This window comes from Neophocaena asiaeorientalis, unplaced genomic scaffold (genome assembly GCF_003031525.2).
Source record: "Neophocaena asiaeorientalis asiaeorientalis breed wild unplaced genomic scaffold, Neophocaena_asiaeorientalis_V1.1 scaffold130, whole genome shotgun sequence".
Lineage (NCBI taxonomy): Eukaryota > Metazoa > Chordata > Mammalia > Artiodactyla > Phocoenidae > Neophocaena > Neophocaena asiaeorientalis.
The window spans coordinates 7012688-7034226 of record NW_020173397.1 but is presented as its reverse complement, the minus strand read 5'-3'; the positions used below and the strand labels follow the sequence as shown (position 1 = coordinate 7034226).

The following is a 21539-nucleotide window of genomic DNA, read 5'->3' as shown; positions in this document are numbered from 1 at the left end:
TATATTTGAAAATATTTATAATGTGGAGACGTTATCAAAAATGACACCCAAGGCAGAAAAACATATGTAAACGAGAGATTTTATTATATAAAATTTTAATACTTTAATAAGGCAAAATAAGGAAACAAAAATGAAATCCACTAACTAAAATAAGAAAACGTGAAAAATTATGGAAAAAAACAGAAAAAAAATGTGCCATATATGACAAACAAAATGATAATCATCTTAAAATATAAGGAATGATTTAAAGGCATTATTTTTATATTAAAATTGTTTTTAATTAAAAAAATTGTTTGTAAGGTGTTCACACTAACAGGGAAATGCTTAAGCTATAACATTAATAGAAAAAAATACAAATATGTCACCACAGTTGCTCTCAGTTATGGAAAAAAATCTGTTCAAGAAAAAAATAAGACAGAGTAAACAGACCAAAATGATGGCTACTTTGGCACTGTGGTAATATGGGTGATTTTACCTTTGTGATTTAAACCTGCTAAGTTTTCTAAATGCTGTGTATAATAAGTATCATTTATTTTATCACCTGATAAAAATTAAAAACAGCACAAACTTTTTTTTTTTGAAGTATCTTCAAGGGAAAAGCTTGGGTTCATTTTGGAATCTTACTTTTTTATGTTCCTTACTTGAACTATATTCAGTGGAGGGTAGGTGCCAATAAAACCCTCCTTCTCCATGTGTGCCATTCTCCTTCATCCAGACAATTCTCTTACTTAGCGAATCTACAATTTTTCCAAAAGGAAAAGAAGTTACATGTGCACACGCACACACAAAGGAAATTGCTAAAATACAACAGATACGTTATTTCTCATTGCTAGTATTTATTTGCTTCTGCCAGAGGAAGAAAGCAATAAAGAAAAGACATATAGGAGAATTTCAGCAGTGAACACGTACTTATTCATTCTTTTCCAGGCTAAAATGACAACTGCACTTCGTCTGTTACATTGTATCTTGAAAACTGTACAAAGGGATATAAGAAAAATGAAAGTTCTTGTGTTCAGCATCCTGTTCTCAGACCTCAGGTTTACAGAACAACGTGGTAGAGTGGAAGGGGTCCTGCGTTCTCCCTTACAACTGAAGACGGAAGTCTTTCAGTTTTAGTCACCAACTGAAATTTGTTGTATTTTTCTATGTAATGCCCAAGACAGAGCAATATGGAACTTCAGAGAAACAATGAACTGAAGAATAACACATAACCTCTGTGGGCAGTAGGAGAATCACAACTGAGAAAATAACGAAGGTGTGAGTAAAATATAGCCATGCCAGATGTTCTTCGCAGAAGACCCATACCAAGTTTGGAATACTGGAAAACAAATACTTGATGGTAAAATGTAAAACCACGTTGCATCCATTCAAAGATATCTCAGCTTGATAAAGTATAAGGAACCATATTTTCCCTCCTATTTGGGTAGGGTACATATCATAGACACCATGTATATACAGGACACCATCTCCAGTGGGGGTTGGTGTTTGCGAGCAACGTGATGGGTCTCTAGTTGACCTTTCTTTGACCTGATACTTTCCAGCTTAGCCAGAAGGCCCAGGCAATCACTGGCTTCCTTCAGTCAGCTTATAACTTGGGGTAGGAAGGATCTTAAGAGGTCATCAACAGTGCTTGAATAAATTCTGTGCCACGGTGGCAGGCTGCAGACTTCAAACTCATGTGCTTCAAAGGAAATTAATTTCCCACTGGTCTTGCAACTTTGTGTTATATAAATCCCTGGATTTAAGACTAGGAATATTTCTGATGTGCTTTTGAAAATCTGATCTAACTAGAGTTTAAAAAAAAGATAACAAAATTCCTCAGAACAAAGCGTGGTAGGCCTTTAATAAAAGGTTTGCACTGAGTAAGTCTTATCCCTGGATTATCTCCCTAGTACAGTAACTGGCTGGTTTTTAAAGGGTATCACAGAAATCAGACAGACAAGAATAGGGCATGATCAGGAGGCAGTGCATGTTTTCATTCTTTCAACTGCACTTGGAAGTTGTCCCATTTCTTGGAGGGGACATGACTGAAGCCTGAAACTAACTTTGAATGTCTCTTGATGCACTTCCAAACTGGGCCAGACTGCTGGAGACATTCTCAAATATATGCATTCACACCCGACCCCCCAATCCTGACAGAGATCATGCTGAACCTTTGTAAACTGACTTGGATTCTCTAGAAAATGTCCTTCATTTTCCATGTGGAATTTTGCATGCAGCTTTGTTAAAGAATTCCCTTCCCTTCTTCAGGGCAATTTCCCTGCAAAGAAGGCTCTTGCATCCTCTGGTTCCAGAAGAATTTTCATAGAAATATCTGTCCTTTTGCCTTCTAGTGAAGCCTCCCATTGTTCCGGAGACCATTTAAAGGTTGTTTCCCTAAGTATCACTAGTATTCTACTAGCACTAAGATAGAGTATGATTGTCTATACATTTATGAACTTGATTATATTTTTTTCAATTTCAGGTGTAAAGGTTCTCAAGTCCTTCTGCCAACACACTACACACGGCTTAGATGAATCAGTTTTTCATGACACAAACTGTTCAAGAACTTTGCATATACGTAAGTGTTGTAAGTTATGTCCCCTATAAGGATGTCTTATCATAGTCCTAATATCCCAACTGCTAGTTGTCTCAATTCTTATTAAAACAGATTCAAGGGGGCTTCCCTGGTGGCACAGTGGTTAAGAATCCACCTGCCAATGCAGGGGACACGGGTTTGATCCCTGATCCAGGAAGATCCCACATGCCGTGGAGCAACTAAGCCCGTGTGCCACAACTACTGAGCCTGTGCTCTAGAGCCCATTGAGCCACAATTACTGAAGCCCGCGCGCCTAGAGCCCGTGCTCTGCAACAAGAGAAGCCACCACAATGAGAAGCCTGCGTGCTGCAACAAAGACCCAATGCAGCCAAAAAAAAAAATGTGGATTCAAGGAATCTGTCTCTAATCATGTGCATAAGATCTGGAGGTTCATAAATGTAACAAGAGATATACAAAGGTGCTATTCTTTCAGCAGAACGCTCTCTCATTTTCAGTTCTAAATTTTCTCTACACAATACTTCCAACTGAAATTCCCAGGCTGTTCCGAAGGTTTGTTTCCTTTGACTCGGAAGCCAATTCTTGCATTGTTTTCTAGTTCTCCCAACTTGGAGATATCTGGAAATCCAGTGAGTTTTGTATTTCACCTATTCCTTTTACTTCCTGGAGATTTCCTTCATTGTATTATTATGCTCTGATCATGACTTGGTTTTAGCGAACAGCATTTCTTCCAATTTAGGTGAGGATTCTTAATAATGCTTTGTAGCTTGGAATACATACCCCCAATATACTTCATTAGGAATCAGATATAAGTCATGGCCACTTTAATACCTTCCAATGCCTGTTGGAGATATGGAATTTTGTCTCTGTTCTACTTCAAAAATAGAAAGATTAACAAAGCCTTAATTTCACCCTCATTTTACATCTGTATCTTGTTCTAATAGTCCTTTAAGCTTTCTTATTCTCTACTGGAGCAGACAAAATTCTCTCATTGCCTGGCTAAGGACTCTTGAATCTCTGCCTCCCCCCTAATCTACGGTGTGGAATCCAAGACTCAGAACTAAGAAATTACTTTTACTCCTTACAGCACTGGATTAAAAAAACCCATACAGATTCTGTGTTATAGCCATGGGAAAAACAAAATATATCACACGAGCATCTGAAAGCAGCTGGCAATATTAAGTATGAGTCAAGAATTAACATTTCATGTTTATACCAGATGTCAGGTACACCACTTCTCTCTCTGAGCTGTCAAAAAGCCTAATACTGAGAGAAAAGGTCAAAGAATCCTGAGGGAGGTTAGTGGTGCTTAAAGGTTATAATGATTGAAAAAGATTGCTTTAAGTCTACATATGTCACCACTTCAGATGTCATTTCACATCACAAGTGGAAAACAAAATAGGCCTTCTTCAGAACTTTGCGGAATACAGTATGTTTTGGCAGTAGTGTTGAAAACACACTATGGTTTCTGTAAGCCAGCCAGCACAGGTTCCCTTATCTGAAGATCAGTGATTACAGATGATTGATGGACTCATTTCCTCACCAGAAAACACGAGCCTGTTGTTATTACTATAACAGGTGTAATGTGATCCACACATAATTAATTGAATTTATAAAATGCCAGAAGTATACTTAGTCAAAAACATCCCTTAATTTTCTCCCCCAGTTTTCATAATGATATAATGAAGAATCCACCCCCTAATATATCAAGAATCACAGTGAAGATGAATCAGAACAAATTCCGGGAACTGACTCCAACTGCTCACTGATAAAATAAGAGACACTTGTCCTCTACCCCTTCCCTTCCCTCCCTCCCTCCCTCCCTCCCTTTCTCTTTAAAATTTATCAGTACAGAATTCTATCTTTAAAGAATATTTATGTGGAACTACAACATTTAAAATTGGTAAAAAAAGAATTGCTCTATTTGAAGAGGGAGTTGGGGAAATTTTGAGGTCTGTACACTAAGCTGTACCCTTTCACAAACGCTTAGAGCATTTAGCAGAGAATAGTCTGAAAATTACTGGTATGCATGAACTTCAAGCTATGTAAGCATTTCCTGAAGTGGACTTCTCAGAATATCTGGTCCCGCAAGATGCTATATAAACAAAGGGTTCTCTCGTCAAGTAAGTTTGGGAGAAGCTGTCCGCTAGACTCCTCCTCCAGGATATGTAAAATTAGTACTGTACTATTAAAAGCTCTGACAGGGACTTCCCTGATGGTCCAGTGGGTAGGACTCCACACTTCCAATGCAGGGGGCCTGGGTTTGATCCCTGATCAGGGAACTAGATCCGGCATGCCGCAACTGAGACCCCCTCGCAGCCTAAATAAATAATAAAATAAATAAGTAAATGTTAAAAAAAAAAAATAAAAGCTCTGACAAATAAAAGAAAGATGCTTTCTTTTGCTTTCCCCAGCATTTTTGCAAAAGTGTTTTTTTTTTTTTAAAAAAACTGCCTCTCACTCTTTTGCATGATGCCTGTTGCTGTTGCATAAGAATACATAGTGAAAAAATGTTGCTCAGTGTCACACAAATGGTCTGTGAGCAAAAGTATAAAACCACAAGAGAAAATAAGGAGTCTATGGCAGGAACACAGAATGTACCTTTACCTATTGTATTTAATATATCAACCCATGAATCAGATGATCCTGTCAGGCACACAGTGCACAGGAAGGTTCCTTATCTGTGGAGGGTGATCAATACTACTCAGTGCAGAGAGTATGTATGTGTCATGTTGTATAAAAATCAAAGGGGGGGCTTCCCTGGTGGTGCGGTGGTTGAGAGTCCACCTGCCGATGCAGTGGATGCGGGTTCGTGCCCTGGTCTGGGAGAATCCTGCATGCCGTGGAGCGGCTGGGCCCGTGAGCCATGGCCGCTGAGCCTGCGCGTCCGGAGCCTGTGCTCCGCAACGGGAGAGGCCACAGCAGTCAGAGGACCACGTACCGCAAAAAAAAAAAAAAATCAAAGGGGAAATTAAAAGAAATGATAGGAGTGGGTTGCAAAATGCATAATGTTTCCAAATATATTAATGTCACTGAAAACATTAAGATTATTTTAGAAAAATGAGAAAAAAAAATTTTTTTTTGGTTGCATCACACGGCTTGCGGGATCTTAGTTCCCCGACCAGGGATCAAACTTGGGCCCTCGGCAGTGAAAGCGCCAAGTCCTAACCACTGGTCCACCAGGGAATTCCCCCCAAATTCTTAAACTTCTAGATTTACATAAAAATTTACCTTAGGAACAACAAATGATTTACTCATAGCTACAATGGAAGAATGAGTTACAATTCTGCTCAATTATCGTGTTTACTCTTGGGAATACAATGCTTCTTCATGGGAACTGGGCTTTAGCTGACATCACTGACCTTCCAAGTTCATCTCTTTCTAGATAAAATCAAGTGTGGTCTCAAAAATTACAGGGTTTGTACTTACATATAATAAAACCTCACACATTAGACACCCATGGCTTTGCTGAGTTTAGTTGATTGGTTTATCCCCACTTTGGGGGCATAAAACATTTGCTAAGAAAAGTAATGATGTAAACTAGACTAGATGGGGAGAATGTAAAATGAATCTGGAAAACTGTTTCCAGAAGGACTGAGATGCTACTTCCAAATACTGCAGGCCTCCAAGAGCCCATAATTAGCTGTTTTAATTAGCCTTGTTTGGAATTATTTTCTGTACTCCTGAATCTAACCAAAGTGAATTTTTAAAGGCTATAAACAATACTCTTAACTCTTAGACACGTATACCCTTAGGCTACTGAGTGAATGAGGCATTTTTAAAGATTAGCATTAATTGAATGCCCTTGAGGAAGAGCCTTCTAACTGTGGCCCACAGGCTAAAGGCACCCTCAAACCGAGTACTGTCTGACCCATATTGTTAGCGTTTTGGAAAATTTTGCCAACACAGAGTTTCTACCTGTTCTTGCTTTCTCCATGGCACTAATCAGCTAGAACTGAGCAGCATCTGAACGCTTTGGGTGGTTTGGACATTTTGGGTGTCATTTTTCATCATGATATATTGTTGTTCTTACATCTTCTTGTTGGAAGAGTTAGGATAACTTAAACTAGTTATTGGATCTAGATCTCATCACATCTGGGGAAACTGAAAGAAAGACTACAAAGGCCAAATAGCTAAAAAAGAAAATAAGAGAGAACTTATGGTCGATTATATTATTATTAAAATTTTTTGTTGCTCCTCTCTGTGACAGAATGGTTTCTGGCCCATTTGATCAGTATTGGCCATAATATGTGTTTCGCAAAATAGAATAGGAGGGACTCCCCTCATGGCGGAGTGGTTAAGAATCCTCCTGCCAATGCAGGGGACACGGGTTTGATCCCTGGCCCGGGAAGATCCCACATGCCACGGAGCAACTAAGCCCGTGCACCACAACTACTAGGCCTGTGCTCTAGAGCCCGCGAGCCACAACTACTGAAGCCCGTGTGCCCTAGAGCCTATGTTCTGCAACAAGAGAAGCCACCGCAATGAGAAGCCCGCACACCACAGCGAAGAGTAGCCCCCATTCGCTGCAACTAGAGAAAGCCTGTGCACAGCAATGAAGGTCCAACACAGCCAAAAATAAATAATAAACTAATTAATAAAAAAAATAGAATGGGAGCAGAAATGATGTATATATACCACCTGTGAACAGACTGAATGAGTCTGACAAGTTTCTTTTCTTCCTGCCATGAGAATGGCATATCCCAGACAAGGGCTACTTTTTCCCAAAATAAACAGGTCACATGGAATATAGCTGCAGCCAACCCACAGCATAGAGCCTACAAAACTGGAAATAACTCTTCATTATTATAAGCCCTTGAGACTTTGGAGTCAGTTGTTACTGAGACTTTGGAGTCATTTGTCACTGCAACAGAACCTAGTAAAAGCTGACCGATACGCAGCAAATTTTATATAAATAGTGAAAATAACATCTCTATGTGTTTAATATGCCAAGCGTGTCTGTGTCTAATGAATCTAACTTAAGAGGACATTAGGAGAAAAGCCATAGTAATAACTTAACCAGCAAATGGAAGATATGTGTGACAAAACGCTTAATAAACTCAGAAAAGAACTGTATTTTCTATGTCGTGAAAATTGCATATGAAGTAAATGATGCTGTTAAGTGATTTCAATATGTTACTGAGAAAAGAACAAAAAATTGCCCAAGTCTCAAAACCTGGCCCTGCTCGTTAATCTGAAACACTTGGCTGGCCCCTGCAGACCTCTGAGAATACACAGAGGTGGTCACTGTGATGCTTCTTTGGATGCATCGACTGACCCTTGAAATCTTACTGAAAACACTGCACATGATTCATTTTAAAATTTTAGTTTTCAATACTGGTATCCTTTCAAAGTCAAACTTCCTAAAGTTAGTAGGGAAAAAATAGGTTTTAAATAAGAGCCAGGTCTAAAAGGGAAGAAGGAAAGTAACTGATTTTGAAAATCCTCCCCTACAATATCAGTCTGATTTTTACTCCAGATGGGCATACCCCCCTGAGATGAACACTCTCACAGAAACACACAGACACAATAACAACATTAAACAAATCCAAACCACTCAGGGGTAAGATGCCAAGCAGTGCCTGGAGGATTAAAAGCTACGCACACTTAACCAATGCCCAGTTTCTGTGATTATCAACAAGCACAGGTGACTGCCCGGCACCTACCAGCTACTCCGCACGGGGGAAAGTGGATGAATGCCGTGGAATATTCAGCTACACGCCTAGGCACACCGTCAACTGTGCTCTCTAAGGCAGCTAATGTTAGTGAAGGAAAAATTCAGCTGGGAGAGGAATTGCCTAGCTTATAAATAAACGAACATCAATGTCCTATATAAGCCAAGAATTCCACTTCCCTTTTAAAGTCCAAAATGTCCTACTTAATAAAATGCAACTCCTGAAATACTTCAATGCTTACACTTGCTCCATCATAAATGACATTTCTCTACTCCTTAAAACATTTCTTTAAGGCATTTAAATTTGTACGACGTGATGATAGTGGGTCTCAAAGTGTGGCTCAAGGTCCCGCTGAGTCAAAAATCCCCTGGGTCATTCATAAAGAATGCAGATTCCCAGAAAAGACTCCACACTAACGAATCAGAATCTCTGAGAGTGGGATCGTGGAATACACATTTTTAACAAGTCCTCCAAATGAGCTGCTTATACAGCCGCTAGAAATCATGAAATACAGCCTCTGAAGACACACTGTATCTTATACGTCTCTGGTCCTAACCTGCTTGTGCTTATTTTCAAAAGCACAGGTCTATCTAAAGGTGGCAGAGAGAAGCCAGCTATACTCCCAGCCCGTTCCCACTTCCCCCATGACACACAATGGACCTCCTCTGCTCTCAGTGTGACCATGTGACTGGGAACCAGTCAGCAGAATGTGCACATAGGTGACACGTGCCATCCCCTCCAGGCACACGTCCACAAGAACCACTCATGGGTCATCTCTCCCCTTTTTTCCCTGCCAGCTGGACCAAGACAGAGGCAGAGACCACAGATTTTAGATGCTGAAACGGAGAGGCATAAATGGATGAGGCCAGAGATCTATGATCAAAAGCACTTGATGTGGATTTTATCTGAGCAAGAAATACAGTTCAGTTTAAGCTAATATATTTTCAGGTTTTTTTGTTAACAGTAGCTCATGTAAGCTTAATTAAAACACCCGTACATATAAATGCATTTCTACAGCAAAGCAACGAACATTTAACTGTCCCTCTTGCTAGCGTACAGGTTAAGTCTTAGGTTTCACCTAGCGCTACTATGTTTTTTGTTTTTTTCTGACAAAGAGCACTGACTAACAATCACCCTTAATTTCTGCTTAAGATGTCAGGAATCGAAGCCTTTACCATCCTTGATTTGTACTAAATTAACAACGCAATGTTTACTTAAAGCAGAAAACATCCGAGCTCTCCTATCTTAAAGTAAGTTCTTGTAGTTCACTCTAACGGTGGATTTGAACTTCCAGCTCACGCACGTGATTTTTGTTTTGATGAGCTTAACACTCCTTCTGACTTCTGTTTGTGGGTGGATGGAATCAGCAAGGAAAACTTGGCGGTCTTTTGAGTGGGAGAAGATGATTTTCTCACTGTACTATAGCAGACTATTTATGGGATCTGAGAATGAAACGGGCGGGGGGAGCGAGCTTGAACCCATGCTGCTCTGATGAAATATATGTGGAGTAGTCACTGGCAACCCTGAAATTTGGGGGAAACTCACTCATAGACTGAACACGTAAATAATAATGAATGCGCAGTTTCTTTAAATTGTCTTCTGTGACCCTGCCACCTTCCAGGGCCATCTGTGGTGTGTTCAGTTCTGACTTCAATCATAAAAGGATGCTGGAACAGCCCAGTGACGGGGGTAGCCCTAACAATAATGCCCTCTACATTAGTGATGAGACTTTGGTTGTAAAAAACAGAAACCCACTAGACTCAGCTGAAAATAACAAAGGGAACAGAATATATATCCATATACTGGGGCTGCTGCATAGCACCCAAGGGCAAGAAAGCAGCTGCCAAGGGAGAAAGGTTGGAAAGCCCGCAGCCAGGCAGTCCTTAGTCTTTACGCTGTTCCTGGTCTCTGTTTTTAGCCTCTGCAGGGCTGCATCCCTCTACGCCATGTGCATCAGCTTTCTTGGCATGATAGAAAGGATCTGCCTCAAACTTCCAAATTCAAAACTTAGAGCCTGTCAGTTCAATTTTCAAACTGGCAGGAGAGAGTGGCTGATTGGCCCAGCTTGTGTCAGGTGTCCTCCTCTGGGCCAATCAGTAGCGCCCAGCTGGAACATGCTAGGCGTGGTTCCAAGCCTGTGGAGGCAATGGAGGCAATACCCAGGAGAGGCAGTCACTGCCTGTGTCTAAACAAAACACAAGCGAGTCTAAAACTTCCACCACATAATCCAACCCTTACGGCTGGAGGAAGGAAACCCAAGTGCTGTCTAGAAACCGGTTTTCTAAAATGGGGTAAAAAATGTACAAATGTACCCTGGAGTACATGAAGAAAATATAGTAAGCCCTCTTTAAAAATTTACTTACATAGTTTAATTTTTCTACCTAGTAAACATATTAGGATTATAGTATATTTTAATCTATATATATAAATCAGACATTTCAAGCCACTCACATATATGCTCCTGGGGACAGGGGGATTCCTATTTATCTTTCTATTGCCTTGCACCCTGAGAACAGTACATTTAACTTGGAAAGTGGTTTGGATAGGGTTCAAAAATACTGACTTGAATACATTCCTATCAAGTTTATCAGCAATGCTTTCAGTTTCTTCTGTATTTAATACTAAGATTATTCAAGTCAAGGGCCATATATATTACAGTAAAATAGCATTATAAGACGTAAACATCTTCCACACGTCAACAGATATGTGATGGATGCATGAGTAAATCAAAATATCAACAAAATAGATGGATGGACAGATGGAAGAAGGAAGGAAGGGAGGAGGGCAGACTCAAAGAATATTTTTAATTCACAGTTTCCACATTCGAGCACTTTGGAGAAACTCAGGATTTTTCATCTCCATGTCCAACTACAACATGGATGTTCCGCAATTAAGACTATTTGAGACAACAGATACTCCCTTTAGAGATCAATTTCACTGTTATCCACATAGTAGCACCCGAGGTTTATGTGTCAACCGATTCAGAACATACTTGTCTGAATACTACTGCGAATTTATTAATATTCTGGACACCCCTAAGTGTCAACAGTCACAACAACATTGGCATATATTCAAAAAACACTTTTACGATTGTGATATATTATTCATTCAGTCTACAGACGGATTCTCTCTTTCTTGTGACATGTTAACATATCTGACTTCCAGGCTTAGGAGCAATAAATTAGGAGCAGTATTCTATGGGGCAGAGAGATGCTTATTCCTCAATAACCCCCCCAACCATCTGCTTTATCTAGATTTCATAATTTGTGATGGTATAAAGACGATGCAACTTTCAGATACATTGCTTCAGGGAAGGGGAAACCCTGGGGTTCTCAAAGAAACGTTTTATATAGTGACCAGCGATGCACATGCCATGGGAGCCAGAAAGCACATTCTGCCCATGAACATATTACGTATTCCCTGCTTCAAAGTTTTGTTAAAAGCTGTTGTTTTAAATTTGACTGAACTACAAACATGAATAGTAGAGTGTAGTTCAAGAAAAAATGAATGCCTAAGCCAAGGTGGTGCTAAGGTTACACATCAAGGTATTTGGGGAAACTACTGTTTTGGGTCAAAATCACATCCCAAAACACTAGGTGATGTCTCATCGCCTTGAAGCAAGGTCTAGCAACTGCACAAGTGTTTCCAGAACATTCCTACTTGGAAATTTTTCTTCAAGTTGCCCCATCTAAACTACCTGAGGTGACTTTTGTTTTTTGGTCCTAGGGAAAGAAAAAAAAAGATGTTGACACAGAGGGTGTAAATCCCATGCCATCTGGCTATGTTGCTAACAGCTGTCACCTCTGTCACACCAGGATTTACAAAGCAATTTTTAGCATGAAGTTGCTTCAGCCTCCACTACCTGCTGTTTAGCATCTCACACTCTTCCTTTTCACATCCCAAAGGATGGCAGTGTCCAGGGCTGTCACTGTAAGAAGAAACATGCACGGAGCACAGACGTTGGAAGCTGGATCAGAGACCAAAGCTGTTTGCTTATGAAACACTGGGAAATACTCAGGTCTATTTTTAACGCAGAATAAATCTCATCAGGCATCCTTGGACAAAAACCAAGTCTTTATTAACATGTACGTAGGCAATAACTTGATTAACCTATGAATTCCTGTCTAATTAGTATTTATCATGAAAAGCCCATGAACTAGTCTTGTATCCTTATTTATATTAGGATAATATTTTTGTGCATTTGAATTTCAACGATCTTGTAGTGATATCAGCAACTGACTGGTAATGACACTAATTCCCAGCTTTTCACACTATTGGTAATTAGATTGATAACTAACCCATGGATAATCCATGGCTGGTACCTTATTTCTGGCATGTTGCTTCCTGATTTTCCAACTAACTTTCAAGAGGATACTAATTCCTTTCACCTTAGAGGGATGTTGGATTATTCTGCAGAGAAGACAGTGAATAGGAAGTGGCAGAAAGTGTCACAGAATGAGTGGGAGATGAGACCCCTCTCAGATGACAGTAACCTGCATTGCTTAGGAGTTATGGGGACTCCCAGGAAACATTTCTGTCACCCATCAGGAAACAATTTTTCCTTCTATGGCGTCATATTAATGGCGATTGCTCTTAAGCAAAGCAACCCCAGGTTGCTGCTACTTGCTTATAAATTATCTGCATAGACAAATTATTTAAGGGAGTTTGAATAATATATTCAGTTTCCATACTTTGGGACTCCTATTTGGGTTCTTTTTTTGCATATCTCCCTTGTCACTTATCCAGTTCCTCTCCATACTTTGCATCAAAAGAATCTCCTAGCAGATGATTTATTTCCACCAAGAGCCAGCACCCTGCTTAGCAACTAAGCAGCACTCAATAAATAGAGACTACTATTATTATTCATTATTATTATTATTTCACCCCTGTGTCTACTCTGTCAGGCTGTGATTCTGTTAGAGCATATGAAAGCTAATAAAATACGATGATGTCTTCAGTAATCAGAAAACAACAACAAAATTAAAAATTTCCGACCACTGAGAAGGGACCAAGTAGAAGTGAGTAAAAGTAATATAGCAGTTAAGACAGAGAAGGGAAGGTCGTGTCCCGCAGAGACCACGGGACTTTGTGGAAAGAGGACACAATGGATCACAGCGGGGCCACGTGTGCCCCATATCACATGTACTGATAAATCCTGGAGTCGCGGCTTCAGCTGCTCTGTGCTGCCTCACAGCCTCCACTGAATGAAAAGCCCCTCAGTCCACAAGGGGATGAAGCGGAGCTGATACCAGCTGCTGTGGGCAGAGTTCACCGTCATCTGTCAGTGTCTGCACCTGTCTGCTTGGCACCCAGTGCATATTAGTTGTTAAATGCTTCCACCTCTAGAAACAGTTTGCGGTGCGTTCTCAGAAAGCATCTGTAACTGGCCCAATCTAAAGAGGATTCCTTTATTCATTTCATGAATGTGTTCATTTGTTCAACCGTTATTTACTGACTGCTTGTCATAAACCAGCCTTGTGTCAGGCACTTGGGTGCAGAGCAAACCTGGACATAGGCTCTGTCTTCAAGAAGCTCCCAAACCAAGAAGTCAGGGCAGGGGATGTAAATTGTGACTTGGCAGACTCAACATTAGGTAGATTTGGATCAATGACGATCCTGTTCTCAGCATCTAAATCTGACGCTCTGGTCCCTAACACTTTCCTACACAATCTAGCATGCAGGAAGATATACTTTCGTTCCGTCGTTCGCTCCCCCATGCATGTCGCGGGGTCTTAAGAGCTAATGCACCGCATCTGGGAAGATTTCTTTCCTTCTTTGCCAACGATTCTACTGACTTTCACAGTCACCCCAGACTGTGAGCTTTAAAAATGAAAAGACCACTATATGAAGTAAGTCACCAAGGCAGAGAGGAATCATTACTTAGGAGAGTTGTGACTGGCCAGCAGTTCTCCAATTTCATGACAATGGAAAAGATTCATCTTGTGGAACATGTTTTATCCAACCGCTTATTAAGACTTCCTCACTGTGTGCACGACCAGTTGACTAAAAGATCCCCTCCTGTGTTATCAGCAAGTACATCTAATCATAAAAATGTTTAAAGAAGATCACTTAGACTTTTAATTTGGGTCAACAGTGCCGACACACATCATAGACAAGACCGCCCAGCTACTATTTTATGTTGCTTTTAAAAAATAAACGTTAGTTATTTTGATACTTGCTTACTAGGTGTCCTTCTAACCATTATTAGTGTCTACCTAAAACATCACTCCCTTTTTTTTCTCATAATAAAACCCTTCTTGGGCTTCCGTGGTGGCGCAGTGGTTGAGAGTCCGCCTGCCGATGCAGGGGACACGGGTTCGTGCCCCGGTCAGGGAAGATCCCACATGCCACGGAGCGGCTGGGCCCGTGAGCCATGGCCGCTGAGCCTGCGCGTCCGGAGCCTGTGCTCCGCAACGGGAGAGGCCACAACGGTGAGAGGCCCGCGTACCGCAAAAAAAAAAACAACAAAACGAAAAAACAAAACAACAACAAAAAACCCCTTCTTTTCTGTTGGAAACTACGCCTTTCTCATCTCAGTGCTTGCCAGTAGATGGAGCTGACTCTGGTTCTCTGCTGGAGGGGAAAATCTCATGAGCAAGGCTGATCCAATGAAAATCAGGAGCCACTGAGCAACAGGCTGTCTGGTCCATCAGGATCCTTAGCACTAAGGACAAGAAGGCCTGGAGGTGCCAGGAGCCACCTGTGCTACCACAGGGAGTCTACATGACAATGGAATCAACATGGAGGGAAGCAGAGCCAAGAAACAGCAAGAAAGACCAACCGCTTATGAAACTGGTTTAACCATTGGGTCCAGTAGATCGGGTTCTCAGGGAACAAATATTAGAGTCTGGGATAAAGATTTTGACCAAAGCTCAAAACCCGTGAAAGCAAGAAGGAAAAAGTAGGATTTGAGATAAGAAAGAAGTCAAACTGTGATGGCCCAGAAAGCCTTGGTCATGCTGGAAGGAAGCTCTGGATTGAGCCCTCCCCACTAGAACTGTCCAGTGTTGGGCAGAAACGACCCCTGATATCCTCTCCTTGTTCAGTCACCAGATGCAGGCAGTCCCTGGAAGGGCGAGACCCTGGGCAAGTGGCTCCTGCAGCCAAGGAGATCAGGAAGAAGCTGAGAGCTGGAGGCCACTGGCTGACCCCGCTGCCCACAGTGAGGCAGCGAGTCATTCTGGGTGGTACTTCGCTGTGTCAACCATACAGCTCTAGTAGAAAGCACATGCTCAATCCAGTTATATGAGCCAGTATAAACTCCCTACTTTCTTCAAGCCAGTTTGAGCTCAGTTACTTTTACTGCTAATCAAGAGAGTCCATGCTTCCCTTCAAAGTCACAGGTCCTCTGAAACTTCATGATTTCAGCAAAATATACACTCCCGAAGTAGACTGGGGAGCCCAATTTAAACCCATACTCACCAACATGAGGGCAAGCACGGCAGCTAATCAAGCCCCAAATCTGCAGTCTGCAGCTGGCTCAGACATTTCAAATGATCAAATACTGAAGATGGGAAATGTCTGTTTTATTGGGCTGAGGATTTTGTGATTAAAACTGCCGAGTCACTGGGCAAAAAGGACTTTGGTTCGGATGTCACAGAACAAATAAAGTCCAGCATACTGACATCTGAATAAGCTTTATTATAATGGGAAGAAGACCTCTCAGTTTCATCTCTGGTCAGAAAGCTTCTCTCTAACCTATTTATCTCTCAGGAATTCTCATCCTCTCATAACAGAATGTGTTTGCTTCTCTGACAACAATGATTCATACATTAATAATGCCTTCTTTGTTCCTGCAAGTGACCAAGTTTGTAATAGTGAGCGTTAGAGGAAAATCCAACCAGCACTTCAGGCTCTTACTGGGGAGCAGTACTTGTTAAATTATTTTCATATGTGCAGAAGTTCATTTTCACTCTCGGTAGCTATTTTGTTAACCTTGTGAATTTCCAGCAATATTTCGATTTATAGCAATATAGCATAAAATTTGCAATTCCAATACCCCAATAAAATGATGTGAATACACACACATATTTCATTTTCAATATATATATTACGCATATATCAAGAGGTGCAACAGCATATATCAATAAGCATGTGTAAGCGTGTATGCATAAGGCAGGAGAGAGAGACAGAGAGAGAGAGAAACCACAAAGACACCAATGTACGTCACGGTCTACAACTAAATAATAAATGATAATAGCGTAAGGATGAAGCATTGTTCAGCATTAGGTAACTGAAATTAACTTGATCTTGCTTGCCTTTAGAACCTTCCTTGTTGAAATGAGTAAATTATGTTTATAATCTCCTCTGGATAGACTGTTTTTTGTAGAGTTTCTTATACTGCAACTCAACTGACAGAATCCAATGCTTGGATTATCAAGTTTCTCAGGGTAATTTATGGAAGCAGTAACAGTACATATGCTGTGGGTCTCGCCCCAAAACTTGTTTAATAAACATAAAAGCAAAAACAGAGCACTTGTTACCTCCAGAGTGTGGCGGGAGGCCACAGAGCAGGACAACTCCCTGTCCTTCACGCACTGACACTGTGCTTCTCGTTTTGGTTTTAAAATTTTCCAGATCTGATTCGAAAACAAAACAAAACAGAATTTCAGAAAGGACCATAAATCTAAAAATGTTCACACAGAGACATTCCTCTTTTTCAGGATAATAAAAAATCCCGTCTCAGGAACCTCATTTGCCTTGAGAAGGAAAAGTAGGATTTTGATTTCTTTATTAAGGCTTCTAGAAACGCGGCAATAGAAACAAAAATACATACCCACTGATCCTGTAAATTAAACCCACATATATTCCTTTTTATCTGTAGCTGTAGAAAACGACAAACTGTTTTTATCATTGGTCAAATAATTTTTTCAAGTATTTAATAAAGCAATTAAGGCAACTACTATTTTGATCACCAGTGGCTATTTTTAAAAACCATTTAATTTCTTTCAATAATAATCGAGGACAGCAAATTCCAATTCATATTCTCCAGCTTAAATTATAGCATGGAGAAAATTCTATGGGCTTCATTTTGAACAAAGCTTAAGCCTACGGGGAAAAAAAGAAGAAACATTTGTTTCTCTAAACTGTGACTTAAAAAAAAAGTACTGTGCATTCCATAGTTAATATATGCTGTGGTGTCACTTTCTGTATTAGAACAATTACACTGTCAATTTGTGAAAGAATATACCCATTTCATAGCTTTTAAGGGTTGATATAAATTGCCTATGTGGTGACTATGAAAAGTAAGGCAGTGTATGTATTTTAAAACACAACTTGAAAAATTTCAACTTTGAAAAATGCAAAAACCAAAATAATCTTCTTCAACTTGATAAAACTACCAACTCTAGACATGTATGAATTTTCTGAGCACCATAAATCAATACATCAATGGGAAATTAGAAGGCCTATGTGTTTCATTTTATTGTTACTGAAAAACAGTATTAAATTGCTAGCTTTTAAGCATGGAATAAAGCAATTCAGCAAAACTCACATATGTGTGACTATAAAAGGAGAAAAAATAGTGTTTATGGACTTATTTTATGCAGACCCTACGAAAGTGATACAACATACCATTATATCATCTTAAATCTATAACCAAACGCAGCATTACCAAAACATTAAGGCTTTTGAAGTGTAACTGAGCTGGAACTGCAAAACTGGACCATCCAAATGTTTCCCAAAGACTAAGTGGAAGAGTACATCATATCAGAATGTAGCCCATACATGGAAAAATAATTTCAAATCATTATATTCTGACAACCAAGTATGCATGATAATTACTGATTTTCTGTCTAATTCCTTGTTTTCTTCTGTTATATAACTTCACATCATAAAACATATTCATCACTGATTTTACCTAGACTACACCAAAAAGGATAAAAAAAAGGTTCTACGGAAACTAACAATGTCTCTTCTCCTCCATAGGTGAAAACCTCTTTTGCCTAAACACTAACACTGTCACACGTTTGTCCATTGCTCTAGACATTTGCAGTGATACTATCTCTACAGTATATAAGGGCAAAGAACATTATTTTTGGATACCTGATGTGGCCAGTTCATGGAGAACATGCATTAGGAAGAGCAAACAAAAATAACTGTAGTGGCCTGAAGTGTTTTCCCGGCTTTTTTGTTTTTTAACCCCAGGGACTATAGAGATCAAAGTAGCAAAAATATCCAAAAAGTTTCAGATTACTGAAATATCCTGGCAGATTATATATGCAACCCAAACCCAAGTCAAGGCTGCATATGGTCCAATCTTGACAAGAACTGTATCAGAACAAGTCCTGTTTAGGAGTCAAAATAAGTAAGAAATCGTTCCAGAAATTATTTGGTAGAAACCTCTCAGATTTTTCTTCCTGTCTCCTAATTCCTGCAATTTTGTGAGCCTCTAATTAGCCAGACTTTAAGAAGAAACCAACTTCATAAGGAGCATCTACAAAGAACTACAACTAGCATCATATCTGACGGTGAAAGACAGTGTTTTCTGCCAACATCAGGAATACGACAAGGATGCTCATTCTAGCCACCTGCAGCCAACATATTAGAAGTTCTGACCGCTGCAATAATAAAAGAATAAAAAATAAGAAGCATACAGTTTCTAAAGGAAGAAATAAAATGACCCCTATTTGCAGATGATACGATTGTCTAAATAGAAAATAGGAAGGCATCTACAAAAACAAAAAGCAAACCAAAAAATTCCCACTACAAAGTGAGTTAAATAGGTCACAGGATACAATTTCTAGAGAGTAACAATAAACCTGCAGAAACCAAAATTAAAGACACAAAATTGCTTACAATCATTTCAAAGAAAGTACAGTACTTAGGTATACAGATAATAAAACATACAAAGGATCTATATGCTGCAAGTTACAAGATACTGATAAAAAAGAATCAGTCTAAATAAAGCGAAGACACCTACTGTGTTCATGCATTGGAAGATTCAGCATAGTTTCAACTGTCCCCAAATTGATAGATAGATTTAATGTAATTCCTATCAAAATTCCAGCAAGGTTTTTGGTTGTTTTACTTTTATATTTTTTGTAGATGTAGACAGGCTTGTGCTAAAACTTACATAGAAAAAGCACAGGCCCTAGAATAACTAAGACACTCTTGACCAAGAAGAATAAAGTGGAAAGAACCACTCCACCTAGTATTAAGACTTATTATGTAGCTACAATGAGCGAGACAGTGTGGGAACGGCAGAGGGACAGACACACAGAACAATGGAATAAAACAGAGAATCCAGAAACAGATGCACACAAATATGCTGAGCTGATTTTTGACATATGTGCAAAAGCAAGTCAGTGGAAGGACAGCCTTTCAATAAATGGTGCAGGAGCAACTGGACAACCATAGGGAAAAGAATGAACCTTGCCCTCAACCTCACTCATATATGAAAATTAATTCAAAATGGATTTGAATGTAAATGTAAAACATAAAAATATAGAAATATAGACCTTTTAGAGAAAAATATAGGAGCACATCTTTGGGATCTAGGGTTAAGCAAAAAGGTTTTAGGCTTGACAGTAATAAACTGGACCTTACAAAATTTAAAACTTTTGCCTTGTGAAAGTGCATGGGAAAAGGATGAAAAGACAGGCAACAGGAGAAAATATTTTCAAATCGCTTATCCAGTAAAGGAATAGTATCCAGAATAAGTCCTCTTAAAACTCAATAGTAAAAAACGAAACTATCCATTTAGAAAATGGGCAAAACAATGAACAGGCATTTCACCGAAGAAGATATAGAGATGGCAAATAAGGACATGAAAAATGTTCAACATCATTAGCCATCAGGGAAATAGAAATTAAAACTGCAATGAGGTATCACGGCACACCTATCAGAATGGTTAGCAACACCTATCAGAACTACAGCGACAACACTAAACCCCATAAAGGATGTGGAGAAACAGAATCGCTCATACATTGTTGGTGGCTGTATGACTGTACAGCATTTCACAGCCACTCTGGAAACAGTTTGATAGTTTCTTCAAAAACTAAACACACAGTTGTCATATGATCCAGCAATCGCACTCCTGGGCATTTATCCCAGGGAAACAAAAACATATTTTCACAAGAAAACCTGTACAGAAAAGTTTGTACAGCTTTATTCATAATAGCCCTGAACTGGGGACAACCCAGATGTCCTTCAATGGATGAATGGGTAAACAAACAGTAGTGCACACATTTCCTGGAATACTACTCAGCAATAAAAAGCAATGGACTATTGATACACTTGGAAGAATCTTCAGAGAATAATGCTAAATGCAAAAAGCAATCCTGAAAGGTTACATGCTGTACGACTCCATTTATATAATATTTTTAAAATTACAGAATTTCAGAAACAGAGCATGCATTAGTGGTTGTCAGTGTTTAGGGAAGTTGGGGCAGGGATATGGGTGTGGTTATAAAAGGGCACTGTGAGGGATCTCGACCACAGTGTGGATACACAAACTATACACGATACCATTATAGAGAACTAAATACACACACACAAATAAGTATATATACAACTGGGGAAATCCGAATTAAAAAACAAAGATAAAATCCAGCTCTCCATATTTTTTTACTTTCTTTCCTCTTCCTCCACCCCACCTACAGGCCACAAGTGGCTCACCTTGATTGCCCTTCTGGTCACCACCTATGCTGTGCTGCTCTAAGATATCCCAAGTTCTGGTCACACCCTGGAGACAGTATATCCCAAGATATCACACGGAGGTATGCAGAGCCAGGAGAGAAATACACTCCTTACTTTGACTGCTTTTCCTATGAATATTCACACGGACCATTCCTGGTGTATAAAATACTGTACCTTGACACCTGTCTGTTAATTTTATTTATTGGGCTAGGTTTTCTATGGGCTGCTCAAACACTTCATACTTGCAGGTTGATCTCCCCTAGAAGGGTGGGATAGGGAGGGTGGGAGGGAGACGCAAGAGGGAGGAGATATGGCGATGCATGTATATGTATAGCTGATTCACTCTGTTTTACAGCAGAAACTAACACACCGTTGTAAAGCAATTATACTCCAATAAAGATGTTAAAAAAAAAAAAGAAGAATCTGCTTGCTAATGCAGGGGACATGGGTTCAAGTCCTGGTCTGGGAAGATCCCATGTGCCATGGAACAACTAAGCCCATGCGCCTAGAGCCCGTGCTCTTCAACTAGAGAAGCCACCGCGATGAGAAGCCCGCGCACCGCAACGAAGAGTAGCCCCTGCTGGCCGCAACTACAGAAAGCCCATGCACAGCAACGAAGATCCAACGCAGCCAAAAAAAAAAAAACAGTAAAGTTTCTAAGGGAAAATTTTACCATGGCAGGCTATAGG

At 39.9% G+C, this 21539-nt stretch overlaps 1 protein-coding gene across 1 annotated transcript in view; it reads right to left on the bottom strand.

Moving 5' to 3' along the window:
* Nucleotides 1–21539, bottom strand: part of CNTN3 (contactin 3) — a 238226-nt gene that overhangs the window by 131814 nt on the left and 84873 nt on the right. Inside the window, exon 4 of the mRNA XM_024747093.1 lies at nt 16688–16790. Coding sequence (XP_024602861.1) covers nt 16688–16790 — 103 coding nt within the window. The remainder of the gene's footprint in view (nt 1–16687; nt 16791–21539) is intronic.